We start from the raw sequence: 15,799 nt of genomic DNA on the forward strand, positions 1-15,799 counted from the left end.
GTCTGAAGCCGAGCTTTCTAGGCCCAGAGCTGCTCGAGGTCGTCCTGCAAGGCCATCTGCAGTCTCGCCCACTGAAAGTCAGCAACCTGCCACCAGCCATGCTGTAGCCACTGGGGTAGCACTGCATAGGAGCACTAGGACAGGCAAAGGCACACGGAAGACAGACACGAAGGGAATGCACAAGGGTGATTAGTTTACATTTGTATGCAATATGGCATGCTTTGATTTATAAATTTGGTTTGGAATGTTTATTTTGTGTTGGTTTTATTTTTGCATTGTGGCTAAGTGGACACTGTGACAGTCAGTGACAGAGGGAAGGTAAGGTGTGGGACTGTTAGTGAATGGGGAATTGGGGTTGCGTTTACTGTATCGCAGTCGGATGACTTGCTCACAATAGCAGGGCCAGAAAGGGGATGTCTAGGTTGCCTCCTTACTTCCTATTCCTCCTCCTCAGCTGCTGGCAAGGGCTGTGCTCTTTTTTAATTCATTTATACGATGTGAGCGTCGCTGGCAAGGCCAGCATTTATTGCCCATCCCTAATTGCCCTTGAGAAGGTGGTGGTGAGCCGCCTTCTTGAACTGCTGCTGTCCATGTGGTGAAGGTATTCCCACAGTGCTGTTAGGCAGGGAGTTCCAGGATTTTGACCCAGCGACAATGAAGGATCGACGATATACTTCTAAGTCAGGATGGTGTGTGACTTGGAGAGGAACTTGGAGGTGGTGGTGTTCCCATATGCCTGCAGCCCTTGTCCTTCTAGGTAGAAGAGGTCGCAGGTTTGGGAGGTGCTGTCGAAGAAGCCTTGGCTAGTTGCTGCAGTGCATCTTGTGCACACTGCAGCCACGGTATGCCGGTGATGGAGGGAGTGAATGTTTAAGGTGGTGGATGGGGTGTCAATCAAGTGGGCTGCTTTGTCCTCGATGATGTTGAGCTTCTTGAGTGTTGTTGGAGCTGCACTCATCCAGGCAAGTGGAGAGTATTCCATTACACTCCTTACTTGTGCCTTGGAGATGGTGGAAAGGCTTTGGGGAGTCAGAAGGTGAAACACTCGCCGCAGAATACCTAGCCTCTGACCTGCTCTTGTTGCCACAGTATTTATGTGGCTGGTCCAGTTAAGTTTCTGGTCAATGGTGACCCCCAGGATGTTGACAGTGGCGGATTCGGTGATGGTAATGCCGTTAAATGTCAAGGGGTGGTGGTCAGACTCTCGCTTGTTGGAGATAGTCATTGCCTGGCACTTCTGTGGCGCAAATGTTACCTGCCACTTTTCAGGCCAAGCCTGAACGTTGTCCAGGTCTTGTTGCAGGTGGGCGTGGACTGCTTCATTATCCGAGGAGTTGTGAATGGCATTGAACACTGTGCAGTCATCAGCGAACATCCCCATTTCTGACCTTATGTTGGAGGGAAGGTCATTGATGAAGCAGCCGAAGATGGTTGGGTCTAGGACACTGCCCTGAGGAACTCCTGCCGCGATGTCCTGGGGCTGTGATGATTGATGTACAACCACCACAACCATCTTCCTTTGTGCTAGGTATGACTCCAGCCAGTGGAGAGTTTTCCCCCTGATTCCCATTGACTTCAGTTTTACCAGGGCTCCTTGATGCCACACTCTGTCAAATGCCGCCTTGATGTCAAGGGCAGTCACTCTCACCTCACCTCTGGAATTCAGCTCCTTTGTCCATGTTTGGACCAAGGCTGTAATGAGGTCAGGAGCCGAGGGGTCTTGGCGGAACTCAAACTGAGCATCAGTAAGCAGGTTATTGGTGAGTAAGTGCCACTTGATAGCACTGTCGACCACACCTTCCATCACTTTGCTGATGACTGAGAGTAGACTGATGTGGCTGTAATTGGCCGGATTGGATTTGTCCTGCTTTTTGTGGACAGGACATACCTGGGCAGTTTTCCACATTGTCGGGTAGATATCAGTGTTGTAGCTGTACTGGAACAGCTTGGCTAGAGTTGCGGCTAGTTCTGGAGCACAAGTCTTCAGCACGATAGCCGGGATGTTGTCAGGGCCCATAACCTGTGCTGTATCCAGTGCGCTCAGCCGTTTCTTGATATCACGTGGAGTGAATCGAATTGGCTGAAGATTGGCTTCTGTGATGGTGGGGACCTCAGGAGTAGGCCAATATGGATCATCCAGTCGGGACTTCTGGCTGAAGATAATTGCAAACACTTCAGCCTTGTCTTTTGCACTCAAGTGCTGGGCTCCACCATCATTAAGGATGGGGATATTCATGGAGCCTCCTCCTCCCGTTAGTTGTTTAATGGTCCACCACCATTCACAACTGGATGTGGCAGGACTGCAGAGTTTTGATCTGATCCGTTGATTGTGCGATCGCTTAGCCCTGTCTATAGCATGCTGCTTCCTCTTTTTAGCGTGCATGTAGTCCTGTGTTGCAGCTTCCCCAGGTTGGCACCTCATTTTTAGGTACATCTGGTGCTGCTCTTGGCATTCTCTTCTACACTCTTTATTGAACCAGGGTTGGTCCCCTGGCTTGATGCTAATGGTCGAGTGAGGAATATGCCAGGCCATGAGGTTACAGATTGTAGTGGAATACAATTCTGCTGCTGCTGATGGCCCACAACACCTCATGGATGCCCAGTTTTGAGCTGCTAGATCTGTTCTGAATCTATTCCATTTAGCATGGTGGTAGTGCCACACAACACGATAGAGGGTGTCCTCATTGTGAAGACGGGACTTCGTCTCCACAATGACTGTGCGGTGGTCACTGCTACCAATACTGTCATGGGCAGATGCATCTGCGACAGGTAGATTGGTGAGGATGAGGTCAAGTGGGTTTTTCCCTCGTGTTGGTTCTCTCACCACCTGTCACAGGCCCAGACTGGCAGTTATGTCCTTTAGGACTCGGCCAGCTTGGTCAATAGTGATGCTACCGAGCCACTCTTGGTGATGGACATTGAAGTACTCCACCCAGAGTACATTTTGTGCCCTTGCTACTCTCTGTGCTTCTCATAATGGCAAGGTTGTGCAGCAAGCAGCTGACCACTATAAATCTTGACATCTGCTCTGCCGAGTAGAGCAGGGCTCCGCCAGAGTGATCCAGACAGCGGAAGCGTTGTTTCAGCATGCCAATCGTCTGCCCTATCGCATTTCATGTGGCAGCATGGCTTTCATTGTATGCATGTTGCCCACGTGTACAAGGGTTGCGCACCGGCATCATGAGCCATGTCATCAGCGGATAGCTCTTGTCACCCAATAGCCACCCTTTGGTTTGTCGTGGCTCAAATGCTGACGGCACAGCAGGCTGCCGAAGAATGAAGGCATCATGACTGCTGCCAGGATACCGGGCATTGACTTGCATGATTTGCTGTCTATGGTTGTACACCATCTGGACATTGAGGGACTGGAATCCCTTTTGGTTGCACTACATCTTAGTGTTGACATGTGGCGCCTGCAAAGTGACGGCATCCTGCACCACGGGGAAGCCTGCAATCCTTGCAAAGCCGCATGCTCGCTCCGTCTGCTGCTCTCTGGCAAGAGAGAATGAAATGTAGGGCTGAATTTTCTGTGGTGGTAACGGGTGCGATCGGTGGTGGGTCGGGTGGGAAAGCTGTTTATTTTGACAGCAGGACGGGAACCCGCTGTCAACTCGCTCCCATGCGACTTTCCCACAGGCGCATCTGTCAGTGTGGAGCTGACCTGACCTGCAGCAGCAGGGGACCCAATTGAAATCATTATGATGTGCTTTACAGGAATTTAGGAGCCTTTTTCCCCCTACTTTTTAAATTTCCTTGCATGACCACGGGATTCACACAGTTTGGGAACCATGTCTGTCAACCTGAGGCGTGAGTTCCGTGGCTATTGCTCTAGCTGATTACTTGACAGCATGGAAAACAAACCAAAATAAAAACATGTTGATTACATCAGCTAACAGATTGATGGCGATTCTGTACTACTTGAAAAGCTACTGGTAAATGTTAATTTTTCACTGACCATTCTTGGCTGTTGCCTTCCAACTGAACAGTAATTGCAGTGATTTGATCTGCACTATAAAAAAATGACATATACCATTTAAATAAATTTTTGTGTTGTTTCTGGTCAGGTTTTTCTCACAGTATTGTCAGGTTCCCAGCTACACTTTCCTCTGCTGGCCACCAGAGGGCGGTTTAGGAGGCCTTAGTACTCTGCTGCCATTTCTCAGTACCTCTCTCCTCACCTGTGTCTCATCTGAGTAAGCAGGCCTGTTATTTAAGCTGACTATTTCCGGCCCCAGTCGCTCAGTCTTGAGTTCTCATGCCTGCAAGTCACAGGTTAGTTTCTAGTCCTTGCCCTGTGTTTTTTACACTCACTTTTGTTTCTTTGAATTGTTACTTTGGTCTTTTGTTTGAAGAATTCCCTGTACGTCCTGTATTTGAAGAGCCTTCTACTGAAGCATCTTTTGAGTTTTACTCCATCTCAGGTCTCAGGCTGTCTGTCTGCATTTGGGTCCACTACCACACCCGTAACAAGTATACTGTGATTGTCCAGTTACACATTAAATCAAGTCATCAACCATAACAATTTCATTCTCATCACTCATTCCACTGGTTCAATTTGCTTTCAGTCCCTGAATATGACTAATTTAATTTTTCAATCGGAGACTTCAGGGTGAATTTTGGCAGAAGTTCTCTCATTGTCCATTGTTAACTTCAATGGAAGAGCTGCAGAAATCCCAGAAACACATTGTAAGGACCACTTATATTGTTTGTCAGGGATTCTGCAGCTGTTCCGCTGAACTTGCATAATATTGTAAATCCACCCCGTTACAATTACATTTAAAATCTGCTTCGTTTTATGTATTACCGATACACACACATCTTTTATTTGTACCAGTTACTGATACGTGCTGGGCGGGCTTAATAAGTCCCATTAAGGTAAGTTCATTCTGTACAGCAGGATGGAGCCAGCAGCGGGGTCGGGACCTGCCACGGACACTGGCCGCACCGGGACCCACCAAGGTAAGTAAAATTCCAGCTGTAGTCAGCTCTCATTGAATAGAGAGCCTCAGTTACTTCCCTTACACAACAGTAGATGGCAAACTGCAAGATGTTGCAAATATCTCCAGCTCCAGCCTGGAAGGAGCCCGGCGCATTAAAATTCATAGCCAAGGTCACCTTCACAACCACTGGCAATGTGGTCCTCGCCCTGCTCTGAGTCGTGGCTGCAGCAGGTGGCAGATTTTAGAGAGGACGTCCTTACTGAAGCACAGACATCTCACACACTGTTTTTTGCTGAGGTTGAGGTAGGAAAATTGCTCCCTGAACACCCTGGGCGAAGATGGCCTCCTGCTGAGAGCGCTTGTATCCCTCCTCCTCTTCCCTCTTCTAGCAGCTTGTCCTGCTCTTTGTTGCCTCTGCTCATTCTCCCAGTGATGCTGTATTCCAAGGGGAATGCCTACTCTTGCACCCATGTCTGGGAGTGGTTTGTGCAGAAGCCTTGAAGTCAGGACAAAGTCCTTTAGCACATGCCACACCACTCCTTGTAGAGTTTAGCAAATTTAAAGAACTCTAGAAAGCACCAAACACTTGTACAATCATAGCAACAGCCAGTAGAAATCAATCAGCAACTAACCTGTAAGTAGTTGATGATCCCTTTAAATAGCGCTGGTGGGGGGTCCCTCCTGCTGCTGAACGCGTGTTCACCTGTGTGAGCTTAAGAGAGGGCCTTAGCTGGAGCATTGAGCTCCAAAATGGCAGCACTGGCGTCAAATCTGCGTTACACGCTGATTGACGTCATGATCTGCCTACTCTGCATACTTTCAGCAGATGCTCACTGCGTGCGTTAACACCCTCACCAGTATGGCGTCCAGTGCGACTTGCACCAGAAGTGTGTGCGTGCGGTGGACGCCATTTTGGACCTCTAAGGGCACTCGTAGTGCCCAAAGAATGGGCGCTATGGATCCGAATTTTGCGCTCAAGAAGTTTGGAGGCAGTTTCAGAGCACTGGATGCAATAACAGCACCAGGAGCAATTAGCACAGGAAAAGGTAGTTGGAAGAAATGATGTGCAGCACAAGAGAACACACTTTACTTACAAAAGGAGATGGAATCTGTAAAAGGCCAGTAGATGGGCTTGTCTCAACAGTTTCTTGGATATCTAAATGATGTTGGAGAAGAAAAGCAATTTTTAATTTTCTAAAAATATTTCTATGGGGATTTTTCATGGTAACCTAAACTAATGGCCCGTAATTTGCGGCCCCCTACGGACGCATACAAGGTGCGTACGCGCTCGTAAGGGCCACGCAAGTTTCGGGTTTTCATGCGCAAAGCGCATGCACAAGCACCCGGAACTTGCGATCTGTCAAGAATCTTCTTGACAGATCCAACGCAACCCCGGGAAAAGGGCATTCACGGGCGAAGAGTTGGGCTATTAATAACTGCCCAGCGAGTGCCCATGAAATTCTTACGCCTGAAGGCCTGCTTTTACCAGCATAAATTAACATAAAAATATATTTTTAAAAATCATTTAAACATTAAAAAACCTGTGCAATAAGGTAAGGTTATTTTTAGCCCATTTAAAACATTTACATTTATTTTTCAAAATATTAAATTTTTGTTTTAAATATTTAATTAAATGACATTTTAATTAATTTTAAATATGTATATTTTTTTATTTATTTGATGTGTTTTTTGTGGTATTCCCATTCATGCTTATGGGGATTCCGTACATATGGAATTCCCATAAGAATGAATGGGGATCCCCCTTCTTTCATTCGTTGGGCCAGCCCATGTGATCCCAGGGGTGCTTGCGAACCGCATGCGCCCCTGGGATACGTGGGCCTCTACGCATGTCCACACATAGAGGCCCAGGAGCGCAAGTCACCATGGATCCAGGACCATCAGGTGGGTTCATAGATTTTTTGCTGGTCGGAGGCATCCGCCCGCGGGAAGCCTCCAACCGCAAATTCAGGCCCATTATTTTGTGACTATAATGAGGTGGAATTTCCATGGGTGTTCTCCTGATTGTCTGCCGTAACTTTGGCGGAAGATCCCCAAAAACCCCAGAGAAACAGCACAGAAATTGAACGCATGGACCTTCCCCAATAACTCGGTGAATAAATGCACCACATTATGGGGAAATAATCCTTACAGACCAAGATCTCCCCACGTTCAATGTTATGCTGGGTAGTTTATTCTCAGGCAAAGTGGCAGTTGTGGCACTACAATTATCCTCAGTGTCCTTGGGTTGGAAAGGGGGTAACAAAATGGTTAGCGCTCCCACTCCTGATCGCTATCCAAACATGGATATTGAGCGAGGACAGGATTGGGGTTCGCTTTAATAAATCTCATGGTTGAATAACTTGGCAACATTCACTTTCAGGTGACATCCCCAGCCTTCAGGAAGGTAAAAATAAACATGCATTTCAGTTCCTGTTTCAGTAATCTTAATTGTTTCTGCATGTATTGGTGAGAATAACATTATTTAAATATATAGGGGGAAAAATTGGGTATCGCCCATTTTGGGACGCTAATATCGGCCGGGCGCAAAGTTTAGCACCCGACGCTAATTATCGCCTTCAACTGCAAAATTTGCCTCTATCGCCTCTGGAGGTGATTTGAGCGCTAAATCAAGCGCTACACACCTCTCTTAAGGCGCTAACGTCGGGGACGAGGCGCTACCTCAGCTCAGGCGATGTCAGTTATCATGGAAGCCAGACAGACTGGCGCTGGCCAGTTCTTAAAGGGGAGGGGCCATCTTGCTGGCCAGCCACACCCTGCTCATTGCAGCCTTGAATCTCAGCCTGGAGAGACCTCTAAAGCAATTGTGTTGGAAACACTAATGGATAGGCCCAGGGAAAGAGCTCGGCGCTTAGGAACCTCAAAAGTGGTGCTGAGGACCAAAACTCCTTAGGACAGCGTTAAATCTCTCCAGACGTCTCTCTCCCTCTCAACCTGCGTGCAGCAAAAATTTTGCCGACAATAAAAAGCAGGAAGCGCACGCCTTTAAATAGCGCTCCCCAAGCCCTTTCCCGAATTGAAAACATTTCCCTCTACCTGTTGTTCCTAGTGGCAGGCGCTAAGGCAGGGTCAATTTCCGGTCCGGGACGTTGCACGCTTGCATGATGTCACGATCTGCGGGCGCAGGAGATCGTGGCGGTAGTGTCTAGCGCCAGGTCAATTTCGCGAGCGCCGCTAAAATCGCCGCGCTCGGGCACTAAGTTGCTAGTCCCCCATTAGTGCCCCCCCCCCAGAGGCGCTAACGGGAGGCGCTAACCAACCGAATCCGGTTCCAGTTCTGATGAAGGGTCACAGACCTGAAACGTTAACTTTGTTTCTCTCTCCACGGATGCTGCCTGGCCTGCTGAGTGTTTCCAGCATTTTCTGTTGTTATTTCAGATTTCCAGCATCCACAGTATTTTGCTATTGAATTTTTCCCCCATATAGTTTGTAATTTCACTAGTGACAATTGTTTTGCTGCATCTATTCTAATGCCCTTAACGGGAATGTAGGACAGTCTAATATTCTTCTTGTTCCCAATATTGTTCCTCAATCCATTTGCCAAGAGGTGCATTTGATCAGCGTGGATAAAACTCACTGCAGCTTAAGCAATTCACTCTTCCTTTTTCGATAACCCGATTAATTCACACACTAGGGGCTGGATTTTTCCAACCTTAGTGGGTCCAGGGCGGGCGTCGTCTGTGGCATGTGGGCTCCCTGCATCTGTCGATCCAGGCCTCCAACAAGATATTCCGTTGATTGGGCTTGTTAAGCCCGCTCTGCGAGGTTCCCAGCCAATTAATAGGAAGCGGGTCTGATGACATCATTTGATGGTACGATAGCAAAATACTGCAGATGTTGGAATTCCGAAATAACAACAGAAAATGCTGGAAAAACTCAGCAGGTCAGGCAACATCCGTGGAGAGAAATTTGAGTTGACCTTTTGGGTCGAACCCTTCTTCATTTGATGATGCGTCATCAGCCGGTTTCCTTAAAGGGACCATGTCTGAATCATTTAGACAGTTGTGCAGTCAGTGTTCTGCAGCATTGAGGTGCTGCAAACACTGACAAGCACTGCACAAAGGTTCACAGCTGCACCCAGGCTCTCCCATTACTTCCTCCATATGCTTATGGAGGGAGTCACAGCACTCAGGGAGGTTCTCTTCCCTTCTAGTGGGCGGAAGTCACCTCCCCAGGAGACCAACACAGCCTGGTTGCACATTGCACAGGAGGGCACAAGCAGTGATGTCAGCAGGAGGGCCTGGCTGCAGTGGCGCAAATCTTTCAATGATCTCAGTGGATCACATAACATTGCTGCAAAGCCACACTCAACCTCATCCTGCTGTGCCACTCATCACATCCCCATCACTCTGTCTTCCCTACCCTATTCCTGCACATCTTTACTTACACCAACTTACCTTGCATCTTCACCCATCCCTTGCTATCTACATTATCACTTCCCCATCTCACTAGCCACCCCTCACACTCACCCTCATCCTTGTCCAATCATACCAGCTAACAACACACAAGGGTAGGCACTTAGGTGTCATCACCAATGCTCATGTAAAGTTTCTGTTAATGTGTTGTCAAACAATGAAATCTTTATTTTCAGCACTTTGCCTTCTTGGATAGATCTGTGTGCACCTTTGGAAGTGGCTTATTGAGTTGTAATGAATGGTGAGACATAAAGGTACCCCCCAATGGTGATGAGTGTGAAAGGAATGGCTTGGGCATTGTAGGGATGTTTTATGGTGTTGGTGTGGGGTGGTGCCAACCTGGCGCATCATGTGTCAGCCAGTGTGTACAGCGTCAAGTGATGTAAATCTGGCCATGGTGAGGCCATCCCTGGCAGCAATGTGCTCGGGTGCTGATGCCCTGTGCAGCATCAGGTGATTGTGGAAAAGGTTGGTGCTGTTGTTGGTGATGCTGGTGTGCCTGGTGATGCTGGTGTGCCTGGTGATGTTGGTGTTGGGGCTGATCGTGTTGGGATTCTGAGGACCAAGGTGAGATTTTTTCAAGGGCACCGATACTGATGGAATAGCTGGCAGCTAAAGTTGAGATGACAGAAGCGATCTGTCAATGGTGAGAGAGGTTGCTCCAAGGAGGTAACACTGGATAGAGAGTTTGCTCCAAACACTTCAAACCTCCATAAAGCTGAAAAGTGTATTCCAAATCCTGAAGGCTCCAACCTCTAAGTTTGGAAAGTGACCAGCTGTGAAATGGTAGCTTTTATATCACTTTTGCAGCTGTCACGTATTCACAGAAATTGAGAGTTGTTTAAAACCCGACACACTTACCTGGCGTGATCCCCGAGAGACGTGAACCTCGCGGAAAACTTGGGAAAATGGTTTGTACTTGGTGAAATGCTGATTAAATTGCTTAAACACACTCTTAACTATCTGAATTGCCTGACCCGCCGCTTAATGCCGGGTCTGCAAAGCGCAGGCAGAGCCGGCATGAGGGAAACTGACACAGAAGCTGGTTCAGAGCAGGATACTGCCCCGCTGTCAATCTTTTTGATTTTGACAGCGGACCTGCCTCCGAACCCGCCCTCTGAGCGCTGGCAAAATTCCGGCCTAAGAGCCGCAAGAGAAAATCCCAGCCAACACTGCAATTTAAGCTTAGGGCTGTCAACTCAGAGTCAAATGCTGAAATATTAGTTACAGATATCATAGCAATTAGTTAAGTTTTTTATCTATAATTAAAATTAGTGAAACATTCCATTGAATTTAAAATCTTCATCCTCAAATCCCTCCACAGCCTCGCTTCACCATATGTGCAAATTCATCCAGCCTGGTGTCCCCTTCTGCACTCTTTGGTCCTCTGACTCTGTGCTTCCGCCCCTCCTTTTTCCCCACTACTGGTCATACCCCCTTCAACTGCCTCAACTCTACTCTCTGGAATTCCCTCCTTAACATTCTCCACCTTCCCACTTCCCTCTGCCTTTATTAATGCTCTCAAAACTCATCTTTTCAACAAAGCTTTCGGTGACCGAATCCTAATCCTTCTACTATGGCTTGGCACCCAATTCTTGATTCCCTTTACCTATATTTTCTTCCAGAGTGTCTATTGACACCACTATGTTAGCCAATGAGATGGAGGCAGTGCAGGACTTACGGCAGGCATTTACAGCAAACAAAGTCTATTTACTCAGCAAACAGAGTCTATTTAAGAAGAGTTTCTATGAACTACAGCAAACCGAACTTATGACCGAAACTACAGCAATGTCTCCCGACAGAATCAGGGTGATTTTTCCAGAAAAATGCAGTGAGTGGAGGATAGTTACATACAAATTACGTGTGTAAAATCAATCACAGTCACTTACAGCAGTGTCTGGCATGATTGACTGGGGAATTACCCAATCAGCTCTATTCTGCCCAGGAATAGCGGTGTCACTAATATGCAGTCATAATGTTATCTACATTAAAGGTGTTATATAATAAAAATTGTTGTTTCTTGGTCCATAGCATATTACAGATTATAGTACATGAAACTTACATAGTGAGGCTTTTAAGCATTCTGAACATTTAATTAGCACAAGTTATTGAGGGATTGTCAGCATCAATGCATTTTGCTTGGAAGGGATGAAGAGGCTTGTGAGAAGTAGGTCAAGTGGTTTGCTGAATACTAGGTGATAGCAGAGTTTAAAGCCTTTCTGGGTGTTTGTGTAGGGAGTGGGAGACTGGGATCGATCAATAAGCCTGTCATCTTTTCAGCCGAGGGAGCTGGGCCTATGCGGAGGGCTGGAGTGTGCTAGACCTTCAGAAAGGAGCCACAGCTCTGTATACAATCTCTGTATCACTCACTCCGACTGCCAATGTGCTATATTTTTATCCATGATGTAGCGCAACATGACACTTCAAACTAAAAACCATGTAAGCAAAACTGCAAGCAGTCTTGTGAACCTTAACTTAACTCAAAGGTAGCATTCCTTAATCCACTTGGGTCAAAATTCCTTACTTCTCAGTAGGAGAAATTTTAGCTCAAGTGTTGCTGTATTAATTCACTTACACTGCAATCTTTGATTCAGACGGTCTAATGACTGAAGAAGCTTTTGTTCTTCAAAGGACAGTGCACTGAGGCCTAATCGATGTAGTTTGTTTTGAAGAAAAGCATGTCGCTGAGTCTGTATCGCTTCCATAGCAGCCAGGATGTCACTATCTACAGCAGATGTTTCTACCAGGTTTTCTGCTAGCATAAACTGCTCAGTGCTTTCTGAAACTGCTGAGAAGATAAACAGTGCAAAAACAGTTCATCTTGTTAGGTTTTTCAAATTCCAGCTTTCATACTAATAATAGATAAAGTTGAAATTTAGGACACATAGCAGCAAATGTGGAAAAAGAGAGATTATATTAGTGTAAAATGTAACTACATTTTTTATACCAAACAAAAGCTATAAATAGAATTGAAGTTTTAAAATGTTACTTTCTCCACAACATTATTAGTTTTAGGTTTAAACAAATAAAGTCTATTAGCAGCACCCTCTCCACAGAAAATTGTGAAATTAGGTGTTTAAATGGTACTGTCGGAATAAAACCGAAGTTAAAAAAAGGTAAACCCAGTTATGTATTTGTCTGCTTGTGTTTTAAGTTTTTGATAACAATGCTTGCTCTAAAATAAAAATATTGGCCTTGAAATTCGACACCGAGTTGCACTGTTTTTACCTCAATGGAAAATGTGTTGCGCCTGTTGATGGTCTGGAGAGGTATTTATACCGAACTTTGTTGGGTAGCTTATGAGTGAGAAAAAGTACTTCCTGATTTCACTTCTAAATGGCCCAGCTCTAATTTTAAGATTATGCCCCCTTGTTCTGGATTCCCCCACCAGAGGAAAAAGTTTCTCTGTATCTACCCTATTGATTCCCATTATTATTTTAAAGACCTTGATTAGATTACTCCTTAACCTTCTAAACTGAAGGGAATATGAACCAAGTTTATGTAAATTTAGGACACGTAGCAGCAAATGTGGAAAAAGAGAGGAATAGAAAAACAATATTTTTTAAATGGTGAGAAACTTTAAATGTTGGTGTTCAGAGAGATTTGGGTATCCTCGTGCAAGAAACACAGAAAGCTAGCATGCAGGTACAGCAAGCAATAAGGAAGGCAAATGGCATTTTGGCCTTTATTGCAAGGGGGTTGGAGTATAAGAGTAAGGAAGTCTTGCTACAATTGTACAGGGCCTTGGTGAGACCACACTGTTGTGTCTGGGTGTTGATAGAGACACTGAAGACAGGAGTTGGTTTCATAGGTGTTTACTAAACAAAGTCTGGAGGGGAACTAACTGATACAACACAATATACAGGCTTATATAGCCCGAGTGGCCATTACCGGCATTACAGTACACATGGGGCTCTTAAAGGCACATACACTACAATTCCTCCCCTTTTAGCCAACCATTACATAATATTTTAAGTAATTATTAATTACATGTTACAAGAAAAATAATCTACACATTGTTGCAGTTAATTAATAATAAGTCAGTCTCTCTGGAGGCTTCCTGACTCGGTCCGGATAACACCTCGGTGGTGTAGTAGTTTCTGGTGGTGTAGTAGGTTCTTTTGGCAAGGCTGATTCGGCTTGAATGCCAGTGTCGGGTTCATCGGGTTCCAGTATCACCGGATCGGAGGTAGATATGGGTATCTCTACTTCATCGTTAGGCGTATACAGTTGTGGTGTAGGTTGTCCCTTTTCGGATGACTCTATGATTTGGTCAGCATGGTTCCTTATTATGCTTTCTCCGATGTCCACGGTATAAATCAGTGGTCCTAGTCGTGTGCGGATAGTTCCAGGCTGCCATTTCTCGGTACGGTAGTCCCGGGCCAAAACTTGTTGACCTATCTGGAAGGTTCTAGTTGGCCTTTCATTCATGCCTTGAAATTGCCGGTTCTCCACGTCCCTTCTGATGTTGGGCTTGATCAAATCCAGTCGGCATCTTAGGCTTCTATTGAAGAACATCATGGCGGGAGTTTGGTTTGTAACCATATGTGTTGCATTCCTGTATGCGAACAAGAAGTTATCCACCTTGTGCTGAAGTTTTATGTCTTCATTACCCATGGCCTTTATGGCCTTCTTGAAGGTCTGGACAAACCTTTCAGCCAATCCATTGGTGGCGGGATGGTATGGGGCGGACGTGTAGTGCTTAACCCCATTGTTTTTTAAGAACTTCCTGAATTCTTCAGACACAAATTGCGGTCCATTATCAGGACAGATCTGTTCCGGCAGCCCATTCCTGGCAAATATGGTCCTTAATACTGTGATGGTTTTTTCCGTGGTGGTGGAGGACATCTTTATTACCTCCGGCCACTTGGAGTGTGCATCAACCGCGATTAAGAACATTGAGTCCATAAATGGACCAGCAAAGTCGATGTGTACCCTTTGCCAGGGAGATGAGGGCCACTCCCATGGATGTAGAGGGGCTTGGGGTGGAGCGTTTTGGACCTTCTGGCATCCTAGGCAGCTCTTGGTCATTTCTTCGATGTCTCCATCGATACCTGGCCACCATACAAACGCCCTGGCTAGGTTCTTCATTTTCACTCCACCCAGATGCCCCTCGTGAAGCTCCTTTAGAACTTTATCCTGGAGTTTGGGTGGAATCACCGCTCTGGATCCACACATCAAGGTTCCTCGGCACACTGACAGCTGTTCTCTTCTTTGCAAGAATGCTGGCAACAGTGGTTCGCCATGTGCTGGCCATCCCTTCACTGTTAAATCGTAGACTCGTGAGAGAGTCGGGTCATTTCTAGTTTCCCTTTCAATGGCAGAATTTGTTACTGGTAGACATTCGACTATGGTAGAGTGGAAAATCTCCATTGGGTCTACGGTAGGTGCTTCTTCTACCATTGGCAACGGTAGGCGCGATAACCCGTCAGCATTCCCATGCTGTTTTGATCCTTTGTATTCTATGTTGTATTGGTGTGCCCCTCGAAAAAGGGACCACCTCTGTAGCCTTTGCGCTGTCATAATGGGAACACCCTTTTTAGGGTTGAATATGGAGATGAGGGGTTGATGGTCAGTCAACAAGGTAAATTTTTGTCCGTGTAGGTAATGGTTGAATTTCTTCACTCCCCATACCAGGCTGAGTGCTTCCCTGTCGATTTGGGCATAGTTACGCTCAGCTGAGTTCAATGAGTGTGACGCAAAAGCTATCGGCCGTTCCGAGCCATCAGGGAATTTATGCGATAATACTGCTCCTACGCCGTAAGGGGATGCATCGCACGCCAGTCTGATTGGCAGTGATGGGTTGTAATGAGCCAAAACTTCTTTGGACGTGATTAAGTCTTTGCATTTATGGAAGGCACGTTTACAGTCTTCGCTCCATTTCCAAATTACTCCTGTTTGTAGCAGTTCATTAAGAGGGTATAGAAGAGTTGATAAGTTTGGTAAAATTTTATGACAGTAATTTATTAATCCCAGGAACGACCTTAATTGTGAAACATTTTCAGGTGCTGGGGCTTTTATGACCGCTTCAATTTTTTCAGGTGACTTATGCAACCCTTCCTTACTAATTATGTGGCCACAATATGATATTTGATTTTGGAAAAATTCGCACTTGGGGCGATTTGCTCGTAGGCCCCGTTCTCTCAGCCTAGTGAGCACCTGCTCCAAATTGGCAAGGTGCTCGTTGTCGTTTTCTCCTGTTACAAGGATGTCGTCTAGGTAGCATTGAGTCCCCAGAATCCCTTGGAGGACTTGCTCCATAGCTCTTTGCCAGATAGCTGGAGCGGATGCTACTCCGAAAACCAGTCGATTGTACTGGTACAGACCTTTGTGTGTATTTATCGTGAGATATTTTTTAGAGGCCTCTTCAACCTCCATCTGTAGATATGCCTGTGCCAAGTCAATTTTGGTGAAACGTTTCCCTCC

The 15,799-nt window shown here is 46.1% G+C and overlaps 1 protein-coding gene across 9 annotated transcripts in view; it reads right to left on the bottom strand.

Annotated features, from left to right (window-relative positions):
- cep126 (centrosomal protein 126) overlaps positions 1-15,799 on the bottom strand; it is a 279,549-nt gene that overhangs the window by 18,596 nt on the left and 245,154 nt on the right. For 3 of the 9 annotated variants that reach the window (XR_015079720.1, XM_085998712.1, XM_085998710.1), the window contains 2 exons: positions 11,949-12,161; positions 6,035-6,096 (listed from right to left, as the gene is read on the bottom strand). Coding sequence is in view for 5 of the 9 variants with exons in the window: in XM_085998712.1 (XP_085854838.1) it covers positions 6,035-6,096; positions 11,949-12,161 (275 nt within the window). In the remaining 4 variants the exon portion in view is untranslated. Of the gene's footprint in view, positions 1-6,034; positions 6,097-11,948; positions 12,162-15,799 lie in introns of those variants that run through there. The other 6 variants (XM_085998711.1, XM_085998714.1, XM_085998713.1 and 3 more) reach the window with 6 other exon arrangements.

Source organism: Somniosus microcephalus, chromosome 10 (genome assembly GCF_052327205.1).
Source record: "Somniosus microcephalus isolate GS21.2 chromosome 10, FLI_Smic_1.0, whole genome shotgun sequence".
In the NCBI taxonomy this organism is placed as follows: domain Eukaryota; kingdom Metazoa; phylum Chordata; class Chondrichthyes; order Squaliformes; family Somniosidae; genus Somniosus; species Somniosus microcephalus.